Below are 20,836 nucleotides of genomic sequence, written 5' to 3'. Positions count from 1 at the left end.
CATCTGAGTGTGATCTTGGCCCTGCCACTGTTTTGGAGTTTGACTTCGCATAAATCAGTAAGTTAGTTACTAAATCCAAGTTTGCTCATCCGTAAAATGCAGGTAAATGCTGACTACTGTAAGGAATTGTACCCACTGAACAAGAAAATGAATGTAAAGCACCTGCCTTCCTGGGAGTGTTTAGTTCTGGTCATTGTTATCAGCCTGTGAAAAATCCCTCAACTTGTTTGTATCTTACTAGATTACTTAGAATAAATGTGCGGGTAAGTGAAACTTAAACTCCAATACTCTTTAAAGTTCTCTAACAGCAGCAACTAATGAATATGAGATTAGAGACCTGGAAATTCTAGGGGTGGGGGGCATCATACATAAATAACACCTCCATGTCACTCACGAACATAATAATTTTTAATTACCTTTGTAAAATGTGGCTTTCCCATGTCCCCCGGGGGCAGGTGTGAAAGCATGGAGCTGGATAATAAAATCCTCAGTCTGATTGAGAGGAATACTTCTGATCCCAGAGGGGTCAGCCTGGGGGCCACGTCGAGTCATAGAAGTCCCTGTTCTGTGAAGGTAAGGAAAACCTTCTGCTTTTTCTCAATATACCCTTCAGCAGTGTGGTCACTGAGAAGAACGCACGGGGAGAGTCCCTGAATCATTTCCAGTAAGGCACTTCCTTGATGACTGAGAGGACAAAGTGAGCCCGTGCAAACTTCTCTTACACAGTCACTTCCTGTTACTAAAAAAACCCTCCACAGAAGCTCCTTCCAGTTTAAAGTGTGATATCAAGGGACCGTCATTACAGGAAAGGGAGGTGGAGCTCACGCTATTAGAAAGAGTGCTTAATGCAGCAACAACTCTTTTATTGGGAGGAGCTAACCTAATGTATGCAAACTCACTTACATTGGGTTACTAAAATCCACACAATTCATGCCCATTTTTTAAAGGAAAAAAAACAAGATTTTCCTGATTAGATAAGTTCTTTGAATTTTCTCTTGTTTCAGGATATTTATCTATGGTGCTTTATGTAACAAATAGAATTCAAGGGTAAGCTCAAGCTAGGAATTTTGCAGATACCTTTCTAGAAATACATCATGAATGACATCACAAACTCTTAAGCTCTGCAGTCCTTCCAATTAGAAACTGTCTCTAATGATCACTTCAAAATAAATCTAAATTAAGTAAATTAGAGAATGTGGCTGACCTTAAAAATATTTACATAACTTCTGCTTTGGTTTCTTAGTTCTAAAATGATCCAGGCTCGTTGTGGAAAAGCTACACTAAGCATAGAGAAAACTATAGAAATCATGTATAGAGAAATTTATTGTGGAGCTAATGGAGTTTGCAGTCCCCTAAACAAACATTGTCTTTCATAATTAATTTGTGAGGTTGCCTCAGGCCTCACCAAACGTGGATCAGCCTCTGAAATCCCCTCCATGCCCACTGCTCCTAGAGAGCCTTGCTTAGCATTGAGATCTGTGTGTCTCCTTCTGGCCCTCTCTCTCTCTCTGACACACACACACACACACTCACATTCACACTGATACACATACTCTGTCTCACACATACACACTTACATTCACACTCTCTCTCTGACACACACACACACTCACATTCACACTCTCTCTCTGACACACATACACACTCACATTCACACTCTTTCTGACACACATACTCACACACACACTCACATTCACACTGACACACATACCCTCTCACACACACACACTCACATTCACACTCTTTCTGACACACATACTCACACACACACTCACATTCACACTGACACACATACTCTCTCACACACACACTCACATTCATACTGACACACATACTCTCTGACACATGAACATTCACACTCTCTGACACACATACTCTCACACACACACACTCACATTCTCTCTGACACAGATACACACACACTCACATTCACACTGACACACATACTCTCTCACACACACACTCACATTCTCTCTGACACAGATACACACACACACTCACATTCACACTGACACACATACTCTCTAACACACGAACATTCACACTCTCTCTGACACACATACTCTCACACACACACTCACATTCACACTGACACACATACTCTCACACACACACACACTCACATTCATACTCTCTCTCTCTGACACACATACTCACACACACTCACATTCACACTGACACACATACGCACACACACACATTCATACTCTCTCTGACACACATACTCACACATGCACACTGTTCTGTCAAACACTTTTCTCACTTAGTAATTCGTTATGGATCCTCCTATACCTCTTTCATTCACTTAATGAACAAATAGTATTGTGTACGTTCTTTCCACTTCTCCCTGAAAAAGAAGCATTTGTTTTCAAAGTGAGAAATGCCTTTCTGCTAATGATGAGGGGCCAAAAAGGCTTTTCTCTCCGCTTCCTTCCTTCTCTTTTCATCCCCACCCCCACTCTCATACACATGCCTCTAACTCCCAGTTAAGACTTCCTTCCTTCATGGAAATGCTTTTTTGTAGTGGCCATCTACTTTAGCACCAAAAAGAAATTTAATGATGAGAATTTGAATCCCCTCCAGAAGCCTGATCCTCTTATTCTCTATTTATCAACCCCTAAGACTCTTTCGCTCATGACTGGCTTCCCTGCACGTTCTGCTCACTTGTTCTCTGGATCCCTCCTTGTATGGCAAAAACCTCACAGCCCTATTGCCACCCTCTTGGCAACTAGTTCCCTGTCTTCTGGGGACTTGACTGGAACTTCTCTGTCTCTTTAAGATACTGTTTCCCCTATCTCTTCCTTGATGAAACTTGCTCATCATCCTATACATTTCCAGGCAAAGGAGAGCAGGCATCTGGCTGGTTCTTGTTTTGTCTTGTTTGCTTTGTGAAATGTAAGGTGAAGTCATCTACAGAGAAAGAGAGAGTAAAGGTGAAGTCCAGTGGTTAAAACAGGGAAGATACCCACGTGGCTCTAGCGGTAGAGAATCTGCCTGCAATTCAAGAGATGGGGGTTTGATCCATCGGGCGGGAAGATCCATTGGAGAAGGAAACGGCAACCCACTCCAGTATTCTTGCCTGGAAAAATTCTATGAGCAGAGGAGCCTGCCAGGCTACAGTCTGTGGGGTGACAGAGAGTCAGACACAACTGAGTGCCTGAGCACACACACACATGAAATGGCCACTGAGAGACAGAGACGGGAGAGAGGGGCAAAGCTAAAAAGAGTTCCTGGGGCACAGTGAGGACCACTGTATAAGACCAGTCACTAACGAGCATTTGGGCTCCTAAATCTTCAGTCTCCCCATCACTTCTTACCGGCTTAATTCTCCTCAACTTTTAAATATTGAGACTTCATACTATTTTATGGGTAATGTTCTTTGTTCACCATTAAGTATGATTTTATTTTATTTATTAACTTTTATTGAAGTGTACTTGTTGTGTTAGTTCCAGGTGTACAGCAGAGTTATATGTCTATATTCTTTTCAGGTTCTTTTCCATTATAGGTAATTACAAGATATTGAATATAGTTCCAAGTGCTGTATTGTAGGTCCTTCTTGTTTATCCATTTTATATATAGCATTGTGTATCTATAAATCCCAAAGTCTTAATTAATCCCTCCCTCCCTCCTCGCACATTATAAGCAATGTTCTAATTCACTCTTTCACATCCTAGCCAACGTTGATCATGACATCCAAGTTTTTCCAACCACTTGTCATACCACTCACAAGCTCTACCTTGATAAACCCATGGATTCACAAGCTCCACCTTGATAAATCCATGGCCATTTTGCATCTGGTTTTTCACTTGTCCTTTCATTTGCATTTGATACTATTCACTAACTTTCTTAAAATGTCTCTCTCCGTTGACATCTATAAAAGTGTCCTTCAACACCCTCCCTTTCCCTCCGCTCTTTCCGTCTCGCTTGCCGTCACCAGTCTCTCTTGTATCACCTGTCTGTGTGACAGTAGTGTCACCCAGGGATCGGTACGTCGTGGTTGGTTCACTAAACTTCAAAACACGTGCCGATGGCTTCTGACACATACACTTACTAAACATGTAGTTCTTTTCTAGATTCATATCGACTTCACTCAGCATATTCAAAGATGCGCTCAGTATCTTTCCTGTTACGACTGTTGTTGCTCCGCTCTCCATTTCCCACTTCCCAAGACGCACCCTGTCCCGCCACCCCACCGTCCTTTACCAGACCGTGCAGTTCCATGTGCTGTGCTTTCTCACATGCTGTTTATTCTTCATGGAAACCTTGCCTCCATGCCCCTTGGATGCACTGTGTTTCCAACTGTGTTTTCATGTGAATTGTGAAATCATAGTATCTCCCTCTTTAGTCTCACAGAGTTCTCTGGTCCCCTTTTGCTCTGTCCTAAACTATGAGAAAAGTAGACTTATAATCACCTTATCTCTAAGAATCCTTCACAAATAATCTCAAAGTCTACAGGAGGGATATTGAATATACACTTAAAAGCTCAGTTTCTCATCCTAAAGCTTTTGACTGTCAGTGATTGTCAGATGCCCACCTATCACTGCTGCTCCCAGATGTTAGCTATACCACTCCCGGGGCACTTTGTGGTACCACTCATGGTGACAAGTAAGCCTATTATGCGGCTATGCTCTCCAGAGCCCAAACAGAGCTAAACACTATGGTTCTCTCCATTTCAATGGAGAGACCTTTCTTTCCCAACTTTAGCTACACAGGCCCCCAGTACTACTTTACACATCCAGTGTTTGCCAAAAATACGTGTGGCCGTCTTTTTGATTTTCATGCTTCTGCAAATGGGGAAACTGAGGTTCAGTGAAGCTAAGTACATTTCTCGTGGATTCTACTATAGCTGTAGGAATTGCATTCTGGACCTAAACCCAAATCTGTCTGGGTTGCTCTATACATCCTGCTTTTAATGACCTCTTCCTCAAATAAGAATCATTTGAAGTGACTGGGCCTGAACTCAAGCCGTTACCAGGAACGACGCTGGTGTCAGAGCAACCCCTGCTTTCCTGTGTGTGGCATCACCCTTGCATCAAGCTGCAGCTCCTCTACTCTCTCTCTCTCTGAGGATAAGGTCTCCCAGGAAAAATCCCCAGAAGTGTCTCTTCATCTCCCAGACTTCTGGCATCTCCTTCTCAATTGTCATCTGAAGTATCTTCAAATATTTGATTCCTTAAGTACACACAATTTCCAGCTGAAATCTCTGCCGAATTACTATTTACAATAGCACTCGCGAAAGGAAATCCTACATTCAAAACAAAAATTTTTTCCATTCTCACTGATATATTGATGAAACTGAAAAAAAGGATAAGAAAAATTCTTTTGGAGTAAGACGAGGGTGGGTCAATGACAAACTTTGGAAGGCATCTCTCATTTTCCCACTGGATGGAGCAAGCGTAAGAACAGTCAGGGAGATTCCCTTTCCAGGAAGAAACATATTTCATTACGGCTTTAGGAGATGGGTAAAATGCTTCAAATGGTTCAGAGAGTATAATCTTTTAAAAGATTAAGTAAGTTTCCAATCATAAAGAAATATGATTTAATGAAAAGTCCTGAGACATAAGTCGTGTTCCCTTTATTGTCTGCCTTTGCCAAAAGTAAGAGGGAGAATTACTATAGAGAAAATGGGAAGAAGTGAAATGAAGCTGCTCAGTCGTGTCCGACTCTTTAGGACCCCATGGACCGTAGCCTACCAGGCTCCTCCATCCATGGGATTTTCCAGGCAAGAGTACTGGCGTGGTTTGCCATTTCCTTCTCCAGGGGATCTTCCTGACCCAGGGATAGAACCCAGGTCTCCCACATTGTAGGCAGGCGCTTTACCGTCTGAGCCACCAGGGAAGCCCATAGAAATGAGAAAACTAACTCATTGCTTTGAGGAAACAGAAAAACATTATTGATGAATATGAGGAATATTAATATGAAGTGGGTTTTAATATTCTGTTAACACTGAAAAACATTGTTGATGAATATGATGCATATTAATATGAAAGCGGGTTTTAATATTCTGAGACAGTTGAAAGTAGAAAGTTGGTGAACAGAAGACATTGAAAGTCTTGCAGGCAAAGAACAAATCATTTTCTAAGTGAGAATAATACTCAATTCCAAAGTGGACATTAAATGGAACTTACATTAAACTAATACAGTGACAAAATTAATATATGAATCTTAATTTATTACCCTGTAATTGTGTGTCTTCAAATATGAAAGGAAATGATAGAAGACTTGAGATGTTTTCTTGAACAAACAAATATATCCCAGTAATGCCTAAAAACAAGGGTTCAACCTGGGATGGGAAGGAAAAGTGTTTGAATTTTAAGATCTACCAAAACCGAATTTGCTTAAGAGTGTTGTCATGTGTTTAGATTCTATTTTGCTTTTCTTATTTTAACTAAGACACAGCACTAAGAATTGACTTTTAATAACTTTGGTACCAGTTGAGGAGCGATTTCCCAGTAATTGGAGACAAATTCTAGCTCTGGACATTCTTCCTAAGGCTAAAAGTCTTGGTAAAATGCTTTGAATGGCTCAGAGAGTATAATCTTTTAAAGTATCCCAGTATGAACTTGGGGCTTCCCTGGTTAAAGCATCTCGGTTAAAGCATCTCCCTGCAATGTGGGAGACCTGGGTTCGATCCCTGGGTTGGGAAGATCCCCTGGAGGAGGAAATGGTAACCCACTCCAGTATTCTTGCCTGGAGAATCCCATGGAGGGAGGAGTCTGGTAGGCTACGGTCCACGGGGTTGCAAAGAGTCGGACATGACTGAGCTACTTCACTTTCACTTTCAATATGAACTTATGACACTTTAAAAGATTATAAGAGAAAAACTTCTTGGAAACTACAGTAAGTTGACAAACGTTTTCTGTAACCACATTTGTTAGGAAAAAACATTAATTTCCCTTTCCTTGTTTCCTTTTTTCAAAAGTTAAGCTATTTCATTATCAAAATCTTTTTTTCTCATCTCTAAACTGGGATGTGATAAGAATAAACTGAGTGAAAATGTGAAAGCATTTTCTAAATATAGAGGGCTAAATTGCTTGCATACATACGTGCCTAGTGGTGTCCAGCTGTTTGTGACCTCAAGGATTGTGGTCCACCAAGCTCCTCTGTCCATGGAATTTTATAGGCAAGAATACTGGAGTGGGTTGCCATTTCCTCCTCTAGGGCATCTTCCTGACTCAGGGATCAAACCCACATCTCCTGCATCTCCTATATTTGCAGGCAGATTCTTTACCACTGAGCTTCCTGGGAAGCCCAAAAGGGTAAAACACAATTCTTATGATCATGATGGTAGTGAGATTAGCTTGAGCCTCAAAGCCTTCTTATTTTTTCTCATACAATTACTAGCTTACTCTTTGAATCCCATTATTTAATTTTGAGTCGTGGTAACTGTGGAATGTTTTGATCTTTTTTTTTTTTTTTCCTGTTAGGAAAAATAAGCAGCATTGTTGTATGAGCAGCTGTTTACTATTCCCTGGGAAATGTCTGAATAGCTGGCTAGGAAAACAGCAAGTTCTTAGGCAACAAGAAGTTGAGAAGAAGCTGTCTCAACTCAGCTGCTGTACTTTGTGGTGTTTGAAGCTCATAGTAGGCAACCTGGGTGAAGTCATTTAAATGAGCTAGGTATCTTTCTCTTAGCTCTAAGTTCAGCTAGTAGTTTTTAGCTTTATAATTCTAAAAGTATAATCAAATCTCGAAACTAAACAGGTTAGGTCGACAGACAGACCAAGCTGTGTTTCCCAAGCTATTACCATGCCTAATATATGACATATGACTCCTTCCATTCATTTTGAAGGTTTTAAAAGCTTCCACTATACATAAATATCAGGTATATGTCCAGACAAGAAGATCTTGCTGTGTATGTTCACCTTGAACTCTATTTTTGTAATAAGATATAATACCAGAAACTGCAGGAAAACAAGATCAAATTTTAAGACACAAGAATTAAAACTCTTATACAAGAAGAGGGACGAAAATTTCCTCCCATTTGAGAGGCATCCATTTGTTGCAAAGATGGCTATCTATAGGAAAGGAGAAATGGGGCAGTAAACTCAGGCTCCTCTTGTTTGATAAGTAAGAGATACTTTTGAATAGGACACTTTCTTTCTTTTTTTTTTTTAATTTAATTTTATTTTTAAACTTTACATAATTGTATTAGTTTTGCCAAATATCAAAATGAATCTGCCACAGGTATACATGTGTTCCCCATCCTGAACCCTCCTCCCTCCTCCCTCCCCATACCATCCCTCTGGGTCGTCCCAGTGCACTAGCCCCAAGCATCCAGTATCGTGCATCGAACCTGGACTGGCAACTCGTTTCTTACATGATATTTTACATGTTTCAATGTCATTCTCCCAAATCTTCCCACCCTCTCCCTCTCCCACAGAGTCCATAAGACTGTTCTATACATCAGTGTCTCTTTTGCTGTCTCGTATACCGGGTTATTGTTACCATCTTTCTAAATTCCATATATATGCGTTAGTATACTGTATTTATGTTTTTCCTTCTGGCTTACTTCACTCTGTATAATAGGCTTCAGTTTCATCCACCTCATTAGAACTGATTCAAATGTATTCTTTTTAATGGCTGAGTAATACTCCATTGTGTATATGTACCATAGCTTTCTTATCCATTCATCTGCTGATGGACATCTAGGTTGCTTCCATGTCCTGGCTATTATAAACAGTGCTGTGATGAACATTGGGGTACACGTGTCTCTTTCCCTTCTGCCTTCCTCAGTGTGTATGCCCAGCAGTGGGATTGCTGCTCAAAAGTTTTCTCTTCCATCGCTGGGAGGATTTGCCCAAGGTTCCACAAGAGATGGGGTTAGAGAACACTGGAAGATGCAGGGTGTCCTTTGGAAAATATGAGTGATAGGTGCAAAAGGATTCCTTCTGCCTCCGTGAAAGTAATAATCCTAGAAGCTCCAATCCAGGCCACTTTGGCGGCCCCAGGAGGAGTGCAACAACCCCAGAGGGTGTTGGTAAAGGAGGGCACCAAGCCTGGAAGGGAAGGGCGACATCTGGATGGAAATTAGAATAGATTTTATCACTTTAACATTAAAAAAACATAAGGCATCCAGGAGCCTGCAAAGAGAAGAAAAAGAATTCAGAGTCTCAGGGTTTCCACTGAACAGACTTCTGGAGCTAAAGGTATTATCTTCACCTTTGGAATCATTGTCTTCTCCTAGATTTAAATGACTTCAGCAATCACATTTGAAAAAAAAAAAAAAGAAGATGTCTCTCTTGTTATGCAAAAGGAAGAATAACATCAGCCTCCTGATTCAGAAATTTGTAACTTTGTGACACTACTAAAGGAAGCAAAATTCTTGGCTTGGAAGATTACCATGAATAAACACATTAATTTAAGAGTTGTTTAGCAGATTATGTATTCTTTATGTTCTAGATCTGTTCATTGGGTTGGCCAAAAAGGTTGTGCAGGGGGTTTTTTTGTGTGTGTTTTTTTTTGTTTTTTTTTTTTTAACAAGATCTTATGGAAACTCACATTTTGGCCAACCCAACAGCTTTCTGACGGAATTTGGGTCTCTCTTAGGGACTTCCAAACCTAACCTGGGTTTGGGAATCCAATGCCTCAAAAGTCCTTTTTTTTTTAAATTTTATTTCACTTTTAAACTTTACAACATTGCATTGGTTCTGCCATACACCGAAATGATCACTAAAGATCAGTTAGCAAATATCTGCAATTTTTTCAGGCTATCATATTGAAAGACTGTCTTTGAGTCAAGCTCATTTTCAGACAAAACAGTCCTGATATACACTATTTGATCACTTATGTTTCCAGAAGTCATCACCATAGTCTCCCATTATTCCTACATCATCTTCATATGTACATCCCCTTTCTTAATTATTATATGTAACTATGGTTTTTGCTATTTAAAAGCAGTATCAAAATCTATGACTTATTGAAATGTATTGTCTCAGGAAGAAAGTGATATCTTTCACCTGAGGTCTCCAGGCTAATCACTTGGTGATTATCAAGTGATGCAGAAAGGATTTCATCATTAATGGAATGGTCCCTCTAATCTTCAGATTTTATGTTCAAAAACCAGAAAATACATGAAAGACATGTCTGTTTTGATTTTCTAGTACTTAACATATACCCAGTTCACAGTCTATAACCTGTAAATATTTAAGAATGAGTACATGAATGAAGGTGAAGTCAACACATGTATGTTAAGTACAAGAAAAAAGTGATTTGCAAGCAGAGTACATCATGAGAAACGCTGGACTGGAAGAAACACAAGCTGAAATCAACATTGCCGGGAGAAATATCAATAACCTCAGATATGCAGATGACACCACCCTTATGGCAGAAAGTGAAGAGGAACTAAAAAGCCTCTTGATGAAAGTGAAAGTGGAGAGTGAAAAGGTTGGCTTAAAGCTCAACATTCAGAAAACGAAGATCATGGCATCTGGTCCCATCACTTCATGGCAAATAGATGGGGAAACAGTGGAAACAGTGGCAGACTTTATTTTTCTGGGCTCCAGAGTCACAGCAGATGGTGACTGCAGCCATGAAATTAAAAGACGCTTACTCCTTGGAAGGAAAGTTATGACCAACCTAGATAGCATATTCAAAAGCAGAGACATCACTTTGCCAACAAAGGTTCATCTAGTCAAGGCTATGGTTTTTCCTGTGGTCATGTATGGATGTGAGAGTTGGACTGTGAAGAATGCTGAGAGCTGAAGAATTGATGCTTTTGAACTGTGGTGTTGGAGAAGACTCTTGAGAGTCCCTTGGACTCCAAGGAGATCCAACCAGTTCATTCTGAAGGAGATCAGCCCTGGGATTTCTTTGGAAGGAATGATGCTAAAGCTGAAACTCCAGTACTTTGGCCACCTCATGCGAAGAGTTGACTCATTGGAAAAGACTCTGATGCTGGGAGGGATTGGGGGCAGGAAGAGAAGGTTCGACAGAGGACGAGATGGCTGGATGACATCACTGACTCGATGGACGTGAGTCTCAGTGAACTCCAGGAGTTGGTGATGGACAGGGAGGCCTGGTGTGCTGCGATTCATGGGGTTGCAAAGAGTCAGACATGACTGAGCGACTGATCTGATCTGAGTGATCATGGATTAAAGTCCTTGCAGAACAGAGAACATTTTTTAAAAATTCAATTGCAGGCTTACAATATTCTAAGGCTAAAATTCTCTTTTCTGACTACCATTCATTGGCAATAGAAATTACTTTCTAAGCAAGTAGTGATAGAAAGTAGTAAGACTTTGTTTGGATATGATCTTAAAGGTCAATCTGGTTTGTATATACCCCACAAGAAAGTTCAATTCCCTCAAAAGTTTTCTGAATTATATTTCTTAATGGCTCAGGCTCCTGCATCAAACAAAGTAAATTATGTTTTGTCCAGTGATTTTTTAGCCATGTTATTCATGTCTCCTCACATAGGTAAAATGCTCTTTGTTGGGATTAAGCCAGCAGGGCTGAGTTTTGGTATGGGTTCAGCCACCCTCTCATCATATCTCTGAACTTCAATTTAATCCTTCTTAACTTCAAAGAAGCTCAGGCTTCCCTGGTGGCTCAGATAGTAAAGAATCTGCCTGCAGTGCAGAAGACCCAAGTTCAATCCCTGGGTCAGGAAGATCCCCTGGAGAAGGGAAGGGCAACCCACTCCAGTATTCTTGCCTGGAGAATTCCATGGAAGTAGAGCTAGACGAGCTTTAGTCCATGGTATCGCAAAGAGTCGGACATGACTGAGCAACTAGTACTTCATTTCACTAATATCAAAGATGCCTCTTCTGACAGCCTTATAGAACTATTATGAAGTTCAAATTGAAGCAGATAAAATACTGCAATCCACAGAACTCACATGTGCAAAATTGTAATTTTCTTTATTTTTTAAACTGTTTTGTTTCAATCTGGGACCCCCATCCCACCTTTTGGAGAATAATTTTAGTTGACTGCAGAAAATCTCAGCCACTTTGGTATTTGCTCAGACAGTTTCTATTTTCAGTGTAGTCTTACGAAGGAATTCTCTCCTCTGTCTTCTTGCCATAGCAGCACCTACAATCTGTGAAGCAGATTTGTGAAGAAATCCAGCTGGAGTAGAGTTGCCAGATGTGGTAAATAAAAATACAGAATGTCTGCATGCATGCTAAACCGTTTCAGTCACGTCCAACTCTTTGTGACCCCATGGACTGTAGCCCACCTGGGATTCTCCTCTGTCCCTGGGATTCTCTAGACAAGAACACTGGAGTGGGTTACCATGCCCTCCTCCAGGGGATCTTCCCAACCCAGGCATCAAACCCAGGTCTCTTACGTCTCCTTCATTGACAGGTGGGTTCTTTATCACTAGCGCCACCTGGGATGCCTGTAGGATGTCTGCTGCTGCTGCTGCTAAGTCGCTTCAGTCGTGTCCGACCCTGTGCCACCCCATAGATGGCACCCCACCAGGCTCCACTATCCCTGGGATTCTCCAGGCAAAGAACACTGGAGTGGGTTGCCATTTCCTTCTCCAATGCATGAAAGTGAAAAGTGAAAGTGAAGTCACTCAGTCGTGTCTGACTCTTCACGACACCATAGACTGCAGCCCACCAGGCTCCTCCATCCATGGGATTTTCCAGGCAACAGTACCAGAGTGGGGTGCCATTGCCTTCTCCACATAGGATGTCTAGTTAATTTAAATTTCATAAAAACAACAAAACATTTCATGGGAAAAACTTTTTTAAAAACTACTCTGCATCTAAAACTCCTTTATCTGGATGTCTTATGCTGTTTTGGCAACTTTAGGAGGAAAGCATCAAGTTGCAATAATCCATCATCTTACACTGCCATTAACAGCAGTATAATCTAATCCTTCTGGTCTTTTCATTGGCTTACATCTTCACTGGCAATCACTGAAGCTGCTAGGTCCCTCTTCTCATCTCTTGTCCCCAGATTCATGTGATAAATACTGTGTTTTCCTCAATCTGACAGCCAAGCATTCTTAAATCCACAGAACCCAAGTTAACCATTTTTATATCATTCTCAGGAATGCAGGAAATTTCTGACTGTGCTTTCACAACACTCTGGGGTTGAGGTGTCTGTCCAAGGACCCCCCTACCTAGACAAAGTCCCAGCTGTGTGCCTTGAGGCTCTGCAGAAATTCTCTTCAAGACTTGCCCCTTCCCCAGGTTTAACTCAGGGGGTAAGGCCTCTCGGCCCTATGATGTTCAGTCTGGGCAGTTTGATAGATGAGGGGTGAGTTCCTAGAAGAGTTGGGCTCAGTTTCCCCAAGAGAAGGCACAACATTCAGGTTTTCCCTGATCCCTTCCCCATTCTTCCTCAGGGCCTTTATCTATTATGACCTACTTTTATCTACCATTCCCTGGGTGGGGGTGGGAGTGGGGAGTGTGGAAGAGGTAAAGGAATAGGTTTATATCATCTTTTCATCTTCCCTCTTTATCATTTATGGTATAAGATTTTATGCCCTGATTCTGTTTTTTTTCTCAAACATTTTGTTATGAAAACTTCAAATATATAGCCAAGTTGAAAAGATTTTGTGATGTACACCCATAGATTTCACCATTAAAAATCTCACTCTACTTGTATATCATGTATCTATCCATCTACCTACTGCTCATTTCATCCATCAATCCATGTTGCTTTTTGAGACATTTCAAAATAAATTACACAAAAGGAATTAATCTTAAATTTTTAAAAATATATTGCTAGAAATACTAGCCTTGCAATTCAAAGCTTCAGTTTCCAGGATGGCCTCTATTGAAGAGTCTGTTTTGAAATCCAAAGGCTGAACAGGGACTGTTTTTCCTTTTGCATTCAATGACAAACTTGTTCAGCCCTGAGACAAAAGGTTATTTCTCACTGAGCAAAAAAGGATTAGTTACATGAAACAAAGAACCATGTATGTTTGGGGGAATCACCAGTTAATATTTCAGGACATTAACTTATATAATAAAGCACTATACAAATGTAGGAAATATTATTGAAAACCACACTTATACCTTTAAAAAATCCCTCATAGCATGTATAATCATTGATACTTTGTATTTATTAAATATTAACTATGATTAGGAGAAAAAAATTTAAGGGGTTTGTATGGAGAAAGTTAATGTTGATCATTTAAACAAAATAAAGGTGAAATATTTACCTATAAAATAAACAAAAAAAAAATACATTCAAACAGAACAGCTTTTTAAAAATGGGTAGATACTCCTCCTTGATCCTTTATTTGGAGACAAAATATATATCTTTGTTTATTTCTGTGGTATTTCTCCTCTGGACTGTGTTTTAAGAAGTAGCAGTGTACTATGATTTCCTACTAAATAAAGATTTATACATAAACAGATTTTTTTAAAATGTATATATCACTAGCCTGTGCTCTAAAGATACTATGTTAGTTCCCAAGGCTAAAATGATATTGACTCTACCTTCAAGAAGGTTACAGCCTTGAGAGAGAAAGGTACATAAAATAACGGTTTTATGATAAGTGCAGAAATTTGATGCCTCACACAGCAACCTGGGATCACAAAGGAGGAGGTAACTAACTCCTCTGGCAAACCAGAGAAGGCTTCAAAGGGGCTGGTGGTCAGACTGGATCAGATGGGTTACTGCTTTGGGCAGTGTTGAGAAACCTTTAGACTGGAAGTTTCACAAAGTCTTCAGTTTCATAAAGACTAGAGAATAGTTGGCAAAGTCCAGTTTGCCCTAGGATGTAACTGAGATGCACTAAAATCTAGACGTGTGCAGTGGAAATAGACATATATGTACTGCATGGAAGAAGAGCTTTAAACTCCAAGCTGGAGGAAAACAAGCCTGTCTCCCCCAAGAGGATGTGGAATTTGGGACATGCCTCTCAGGGGACTCATCTAGTCCAAGCCCAGATCTGGGGGATGAAACCAAGGTCATATATTAGTTTGGACTCCAAGAAGTTGACGTTCCTGATCCTGAGATCTTTTTTAAACTCTTGAGTAGGTACCCACTTCATCAGCATTGCAGATTTAATTGGGATGGGGAGAAGGCTTTACATGTGTCTGAGCACTGCTTGGACTTGCACGGGTACTGAAATAGTTGGCACCATTTTAGGTTTAAGAAACACGGAATAAACACAGCAGAAGACAATAAAAACATATAATGTTTGACATACAGTGCTATGGGAAAAATAAAGCAGGAAAGGGCTGAGATGGGGAGCAATTTTCAATAGGAGGCCAGGTAAGATCTCAATGAAGAGATGACATTGAAGTAATTACCCACTGGAGGGGAGGGGATGAGCCATGGGGTTATCTAGGAGAAAGATGGTTCTGAGCAGACAGAACAGGATGTGTACATGACAGGTTCATGGACCAGTGGTGTAGCCAGGGCAGGGTGGAGTAAACAAACAGGAGGATACTGAGAAAGAGGTCAAGGGAGCACAGGCAAGAGCAGGGAGGACCTTGCGGGCCACTGTAACCATAAAGTGTTCTGCTTTCACTCTGAGTGAAACAGGAAGCCACTGAGAGGTTCTGAGCAGAGGAGCGACATGAAATGACATATTGTAAAGACTTGCAGTGGCTACTGGACTGAGAAAAGATGTGAAAGGAGCAAGAGTGGAAGCAAGGAAGCTGTTACATTACAGCAGTGATGCAGGTCAGGTAGCTAGTACAGGGTGGACTCGGATTTGATGCAGGGACAGGCATCAGTCACTACTTGATGCTCTTTTAAGAGTTTTCATGTGAACAAAATCAGGAAGCAATTACTGACATTTCCATCTTGGAAATTTATAAAAAGGCATGTTTATTTCATTCTTTCCTTAAACTGGGAAAACTCTTGGCTTTTGTGGCAACGTGTTGCTTTCCTTTCTGGATGTATTTTCAGAGACCCTAAAAAATATCCAGATGAATTGGGTAAAGCTGTGAGGAAAAAGATAACTCAAGGATGACTCCAAGATTCTTAGTCAAGGGCATGAAAGTTGTCACTGATTGTGATGGGGAAGACAAGTTTTGTCGGAGAAGATAAGGAAATAGCTTTCATACAAGTGGTGAAGGAGGTATCTATTAAGCATCCAAACAAGGATGATGAGCAGGCAATTAATATAGGTGTTTGGAGTTCAGAGTTGCGGTTAATTCTACATGCCCCAGATGAACTGATTATTAAGTACTTTGATTACCATGAATTGTTAAATATTTTGGATATTATTTTTGATAATATTTATTAAGTGGTATTAGAGTTGTCAATCTAATCCATTTGATACATAATGTGCCTATCCAGGTTTATTTTTACTAAAAAGCCACTTTGATTATGTAATTCCTTTGCTCAGAGGTCTTCAGTAGTGCCCCATGGTCTATGTAATAAAGTTAAAATTTCTTAGTCTAAAATTAAAAGCTTTTTCCAATTTGATACAAATCAACTTTAGGCAGAGCACATGAGCCCCTCTCTAGTTACACTGGGCCTGTAAGAATCCTTCATACTTAGGCTTGTCCATCTCTGTTTCCTTTAAATTGCTCCCCTTAACGGTAATAAAGCTCAGTTCTTACCATCTATGAACATTCGATCCATCCTTCAAGGCCCAGCAAAAATTCCAACTCCTGCAATAACTATGAAAGCTCAGAATGAGCTCTCACTGAATTTTTACAAGCATGCTCATATATATATATGTTTCATTGAAAGTAGGAACTTTTATTTTTCCTTTTGAACCCACTTAGTGCCATGTGCATAGTAAGTGATATGTAAATGGCTGATGGGCCCTATTCTTAAGGCCATATTATTATTAATATCTAAGCTCTTATATGTGTTATTATGAACAGCAACCCTAGGAAGAGGACACCTTTACTATCCCTAGTTTAGTGAGATTTGAGACTTAAGGGCCTTAAGCATCATTCCCAAATTTATAAGCAGTGAATGGTAGAGCTTAAATATGAATCCAGATGACTGCTTTCTAAGGGCAGATGTTTTAGTCACCACCAGATACTCTGTCTCCTACTTAGACAGCTTAGAGTAGGTAAGTACTCCTGCTTAGAGTGGGTGGCCTATCCCTTCTCCAGTGGATCTTCCCAACCCAGGAATAGAACTGGGGTCTCTTGCATTGCAGGTGGATTCTTTACCAACTGTGCTATCCAGGAAGCCCACTTAGATAGCACATTCACTTAAAATCCATGCAAATAGATCCAGAAAGCAAAGGAAGTTTTACAACGCCCATTCTAAAACGATATTGAAAAAAAATCCATGTTTATTTCACCTACCGAAGAATCTCTCCAAGCATGTATAGAAATGTGATGATTTCTCTCAGACTAATTTTGAGGGAGTTATCATCAACTGGAATACTGTTCCTGACCACTGACTGGTAGCTCCTTGGTCCTTCACTTCACTGTATTTCCGTATGTTTGTTATTTTCCTCTAGATATTAATATTATTTTAGTCACTTGAGAAGTGAGAAATCCTCAAGCTTGCTTTAGAAACATGGAGTGACATGTCCATTTCTCTGAAAGTTATTGCAGATACTAAGGCTTCTCACAGAGAAGGCAATGGCACCCCACTCCAGTACTCTTGCCTGGAAAATCCCATGGATGGAGGAACCTGGTAGACCGAAGTCCATGGGGTCGCTAGGAGTCGGACACGACTATATAACTTTCAAGTGGACAACCTGAGCGACTTCACTTTCACTTTTCACTTTCATGCATTGGAGAAGGAAATGGCAAGCCACTCCAGTGTTCTTGCCTGGAGAATCCCAGGGACGGGGGAGCCTGGTGGGCTGCTGTCTCTGGGGTCACACAGAGTCGGACACAACTGAAGCGACTTAGCAAGGCTTCTCAGGGAACAGAGTTTGGCTAAAAGTCAGACGCTGAAAGTATACAGCATACGTGAGGCAGTGGAGGTGAGGCAAAGAGAGCAGGTATAACAGAAAATATCCAGTGTATTCCTAGGACTGTACTAATGCACATTCCTTTTTTTCTCCCACTAAACTTGGGGCACTCCAGAAGAGTTATTAATTTATTCATAAATCACCACATGGCTCTCTGAATCTAATAGAAAATCCATTTGTTGTTAAACTGCCATGGCAGGAGAGGCAAAAAATAATATAGTGAAAAATGCAAAAATACTGAATTTCCATTCAATAGAATCACTCACACCCTGATGGGCTACAAACAACGAATGTTCAACAGGATACCCATACAGACAGGGCCTACAGACAGCAATGCCTGGCAAGCAAGTGTTTTTTCTAACCACTTCTTTAGGTCAGTGCCACCAGATCCACTGGGTTATTCTTACTAAAAATGCAGATAAGGCTGAAGGGAACTTTGACCGTATATAGCTATGCTTTGAGTATGTGTGTATTTGGGAGGAGGGGTTGGGAGAGAAAAGAATACATTTTTATGTTATTGCCTTTTTTTTCCTGATGAGCGGATTTGACAGTTAATGAAGTGTCAGTCTCCAGGAAACCCCTGCTTATATTCCCTAAAATCAAATCACACGTGACTCGTTTTACCTTAAGAACTCTGAACAATTTGTTTCCCACTTGTACTTTTGGATATTGCCTTAAGGAAATATTATTCTATTTCACTCAAGTGTACCCCCTAAACAGACCAAGAAACCAACAGAAAGCACACACACACACACACACACACACACACACATTCCAGATGGAGAGAGCCACAGATATCAGGGGCGTGGCCAGTTCAGGAAGCAGAGGGAATTTAGTGTGGCAGGAACACAAGAAGCAGAGATGGAGAGCTAAAGATGAAGAGCTAAAACAGACAAAGGAAAGTCAAATCCTAGCCACCCATTCATTCCCTTTTAAAGAGTTTGAATTTCAGGAGTTTTAGGATTTATCCTACATATATGTTGATATTAAATAGAGAGGTCTAAAGAAAAATGTAAACTAAGTAACTAACTTCTTTTCTCCTTTCAGCCACACATTCTTTCCTTTCTATATTCTTGCCTCTCCCGTTGTTCCTTTTCATCCAAGTCAAGAATGAGGTCTTCTGCTCCATCACGGCCCCTGTGTGTAGCTCAGAGCACCTGCTTTCCTTGCTTTTAACTGCCCTACCTATCAAGTGCTCCATTATCTCAGTGCCCCATAAAACTACAAGCCAACTCATTAAAGCTGAATGTCAGTGAAAAAAAAAAAAGATTTTACTTCCCTAGAGTTATGGAGAAAATGTGGACCAACTACAGAAAAAACAGTCTTGAGACTTTACACTTGAGAACCAAGTTTAAACTTCCTGCCAATATAGATGATGAATTTTACAAACAATACCCAGTAACTTTGTAATGAATTATTTTCTTTTGTAGTTCCATAAGAATTAGTAGCACTTACAGAATTATGCATGACATTAAATTTCACACAGTTAAGCTGATACACATAAGACATTGCCAGAAAATCCGGCCCTTAGGGAAGCAAGTACCCCGAGTTGTCAAAAAGTCATCAGTTACTTAATTGATCTGGGAAATACAGTGAAGTTATGGCTACTGAGGAAAGACTTGGTGTGCCTAGGCTAGTCTGTGGTAACTTCCTCCTCCAGTGAGAGAAACTGCCAGTAAAGGAAGAAAGGAAATTTACATACCATAGCAAGCCTATCTGCCTCGTGTGTTACTCACAGCCTGCCAGCTTGAGACATCCTGGGAAGCCCCTAGCTGGAAGAGAAGAAAAGTTATCGTCACAGTTGCTTTTAGCCTTATTCTGTGTAATTCACATACAAAGTCACTTCTGTACATTTTCAGTGAAATATTGCTACTGTTGTTTTCTGTCACGAGTTAACTATTTTTTAAATTACATATATTTTGCTCTCACTTTAAAACACAACATTTTCTTCTTTTTATCTTTCTGCTCTCCAAGCCTCCAGGAAAAACAGCTTCTGTGGCACATTTCTTACAGAGCACAGCTAGAATGAGTGGTGCAGAAAGTTCTACGGATCATGCAGAGGTAAGAACACATTTCTGGGAGATGTATTGACCATATGTAGCATCAACAGCATCGCTAATGGCTAATTATGCAATGACTAATAAGAACAGAAATGGCTAGTTTGCTTATCTTTAGCTAAGATAGGCTCTACATATTTCAACAATGTTATTCAATAAAGAAAAAATATCTAGGTGACTGGTTGCATTTTCTTTGGCACCTCTGAGCTACATTTCTTCATTTCTTTCTTCTTTTTTTTTTTTTTTACAAAGTGAGAAATAAAAGCCTGCCCTTTCAGCTTTTCAGTTCTATGTTTCACATTTCGCTCTTGACTTAAAAAGGAATTTGGTTTAATGTAAATTTTAAGAGAATATTATATTGGTATGCTTAGAAATAAAATCTATTATAGCAATAGAGTACCTGTGGTAAAATACTTATATACATGCAATTAATATCACATTCTTTGATCTGTTACTGTTTACTGCAACAGATACTAATTGAAAGTGTTTTCTTAAAGTATTTTTTAATGATAACTAAGATATAATAGGAAACAGACTCTTTTGTCCATTCAGGTATTTAATTTAGCAGTCCCAGAACTTGAATCTCTTAAAAGCTGATCTGGGCATTAGGGTAAATGAGAAAGCAAGGTCTGAATAATTTGCACATAGATGTACATTTTACTGGGAGTAATTTTTCTTTAAATGAGCCCTTAGAAGGACCAGTGACCTAAAAATCTTTCTATGCCTTTATTAGCAAATAAGAAGCACAGCAAAAACAAGTGAAAAGTTTCTCCAAAACTTTGTATTTGACTGTTTTGTTTCATTTTAATACACATCTATGTCATATGAATGGTGGTAAAATGTTGATTAATCTCCACAGAAATTCTTAATGATATATCTATGACTTGTAAATTATACCTATTGCTATGCTTTATCTGTCTTGCAGATTTAATATATTTACTAAATCATTTTATAAAAATTTTATAAAAGTGAA

The 20,836-nt window shown here is 39.9% G+C and overlaps 1 protein-coding gene and 1 long non-coding RNA gene across 2 annotated transcripts in view; one reads left to right on the top strand and one right to left on the bottom strand.

The window, feature by feature from the left end:
* Positions 1-20,836, bottom strand: part of LOC101903066 (uncharacterized) — a 172,592-nt gene that overhangs the window by 26,438 nt on the left and 125,318 nt on the right. The window lies entirely within an intron of this gene.
* Positions 439-20,836, top strand: part of TNIP3 (TNFAIP3 interacting protein 3) — a 63,682-nt gene continuing 43,284 nt past the window's right edge. Inside the window, exons 1-2 of the mRNA XM_024977811.2 lie at positions 439-573; positions 19,781-19,867. Of these exons, the coding sequence (XP_024833579.2) occupies positions 439-573; positions 19,781-19,867 (222 nt within the window). The remainder of the gene's footprint in view (positions 574-19,780; positions 19,868-20,836) is intronic.

This window comes from Bos taurus, chromosome 17 (genome assembly GCF_002263795.3).
Source record: "Bos taurus isolate L1 Dominette 01449 registration number 42190680 breed Hereford chromosome 17, ARS-UCD2.0, whole genome shotgun sequence".
Taxonomy (NCBI): Eukaryota; Metazoa; Chordata; class Mammalia; order Artiodactyla; family Bovidae; genus Bos; species Bos taurus.
Note: the sequence above shows the minus strand (reverse complement) of the source record. Positions and strands in the feature narration are given on the sequence as shown.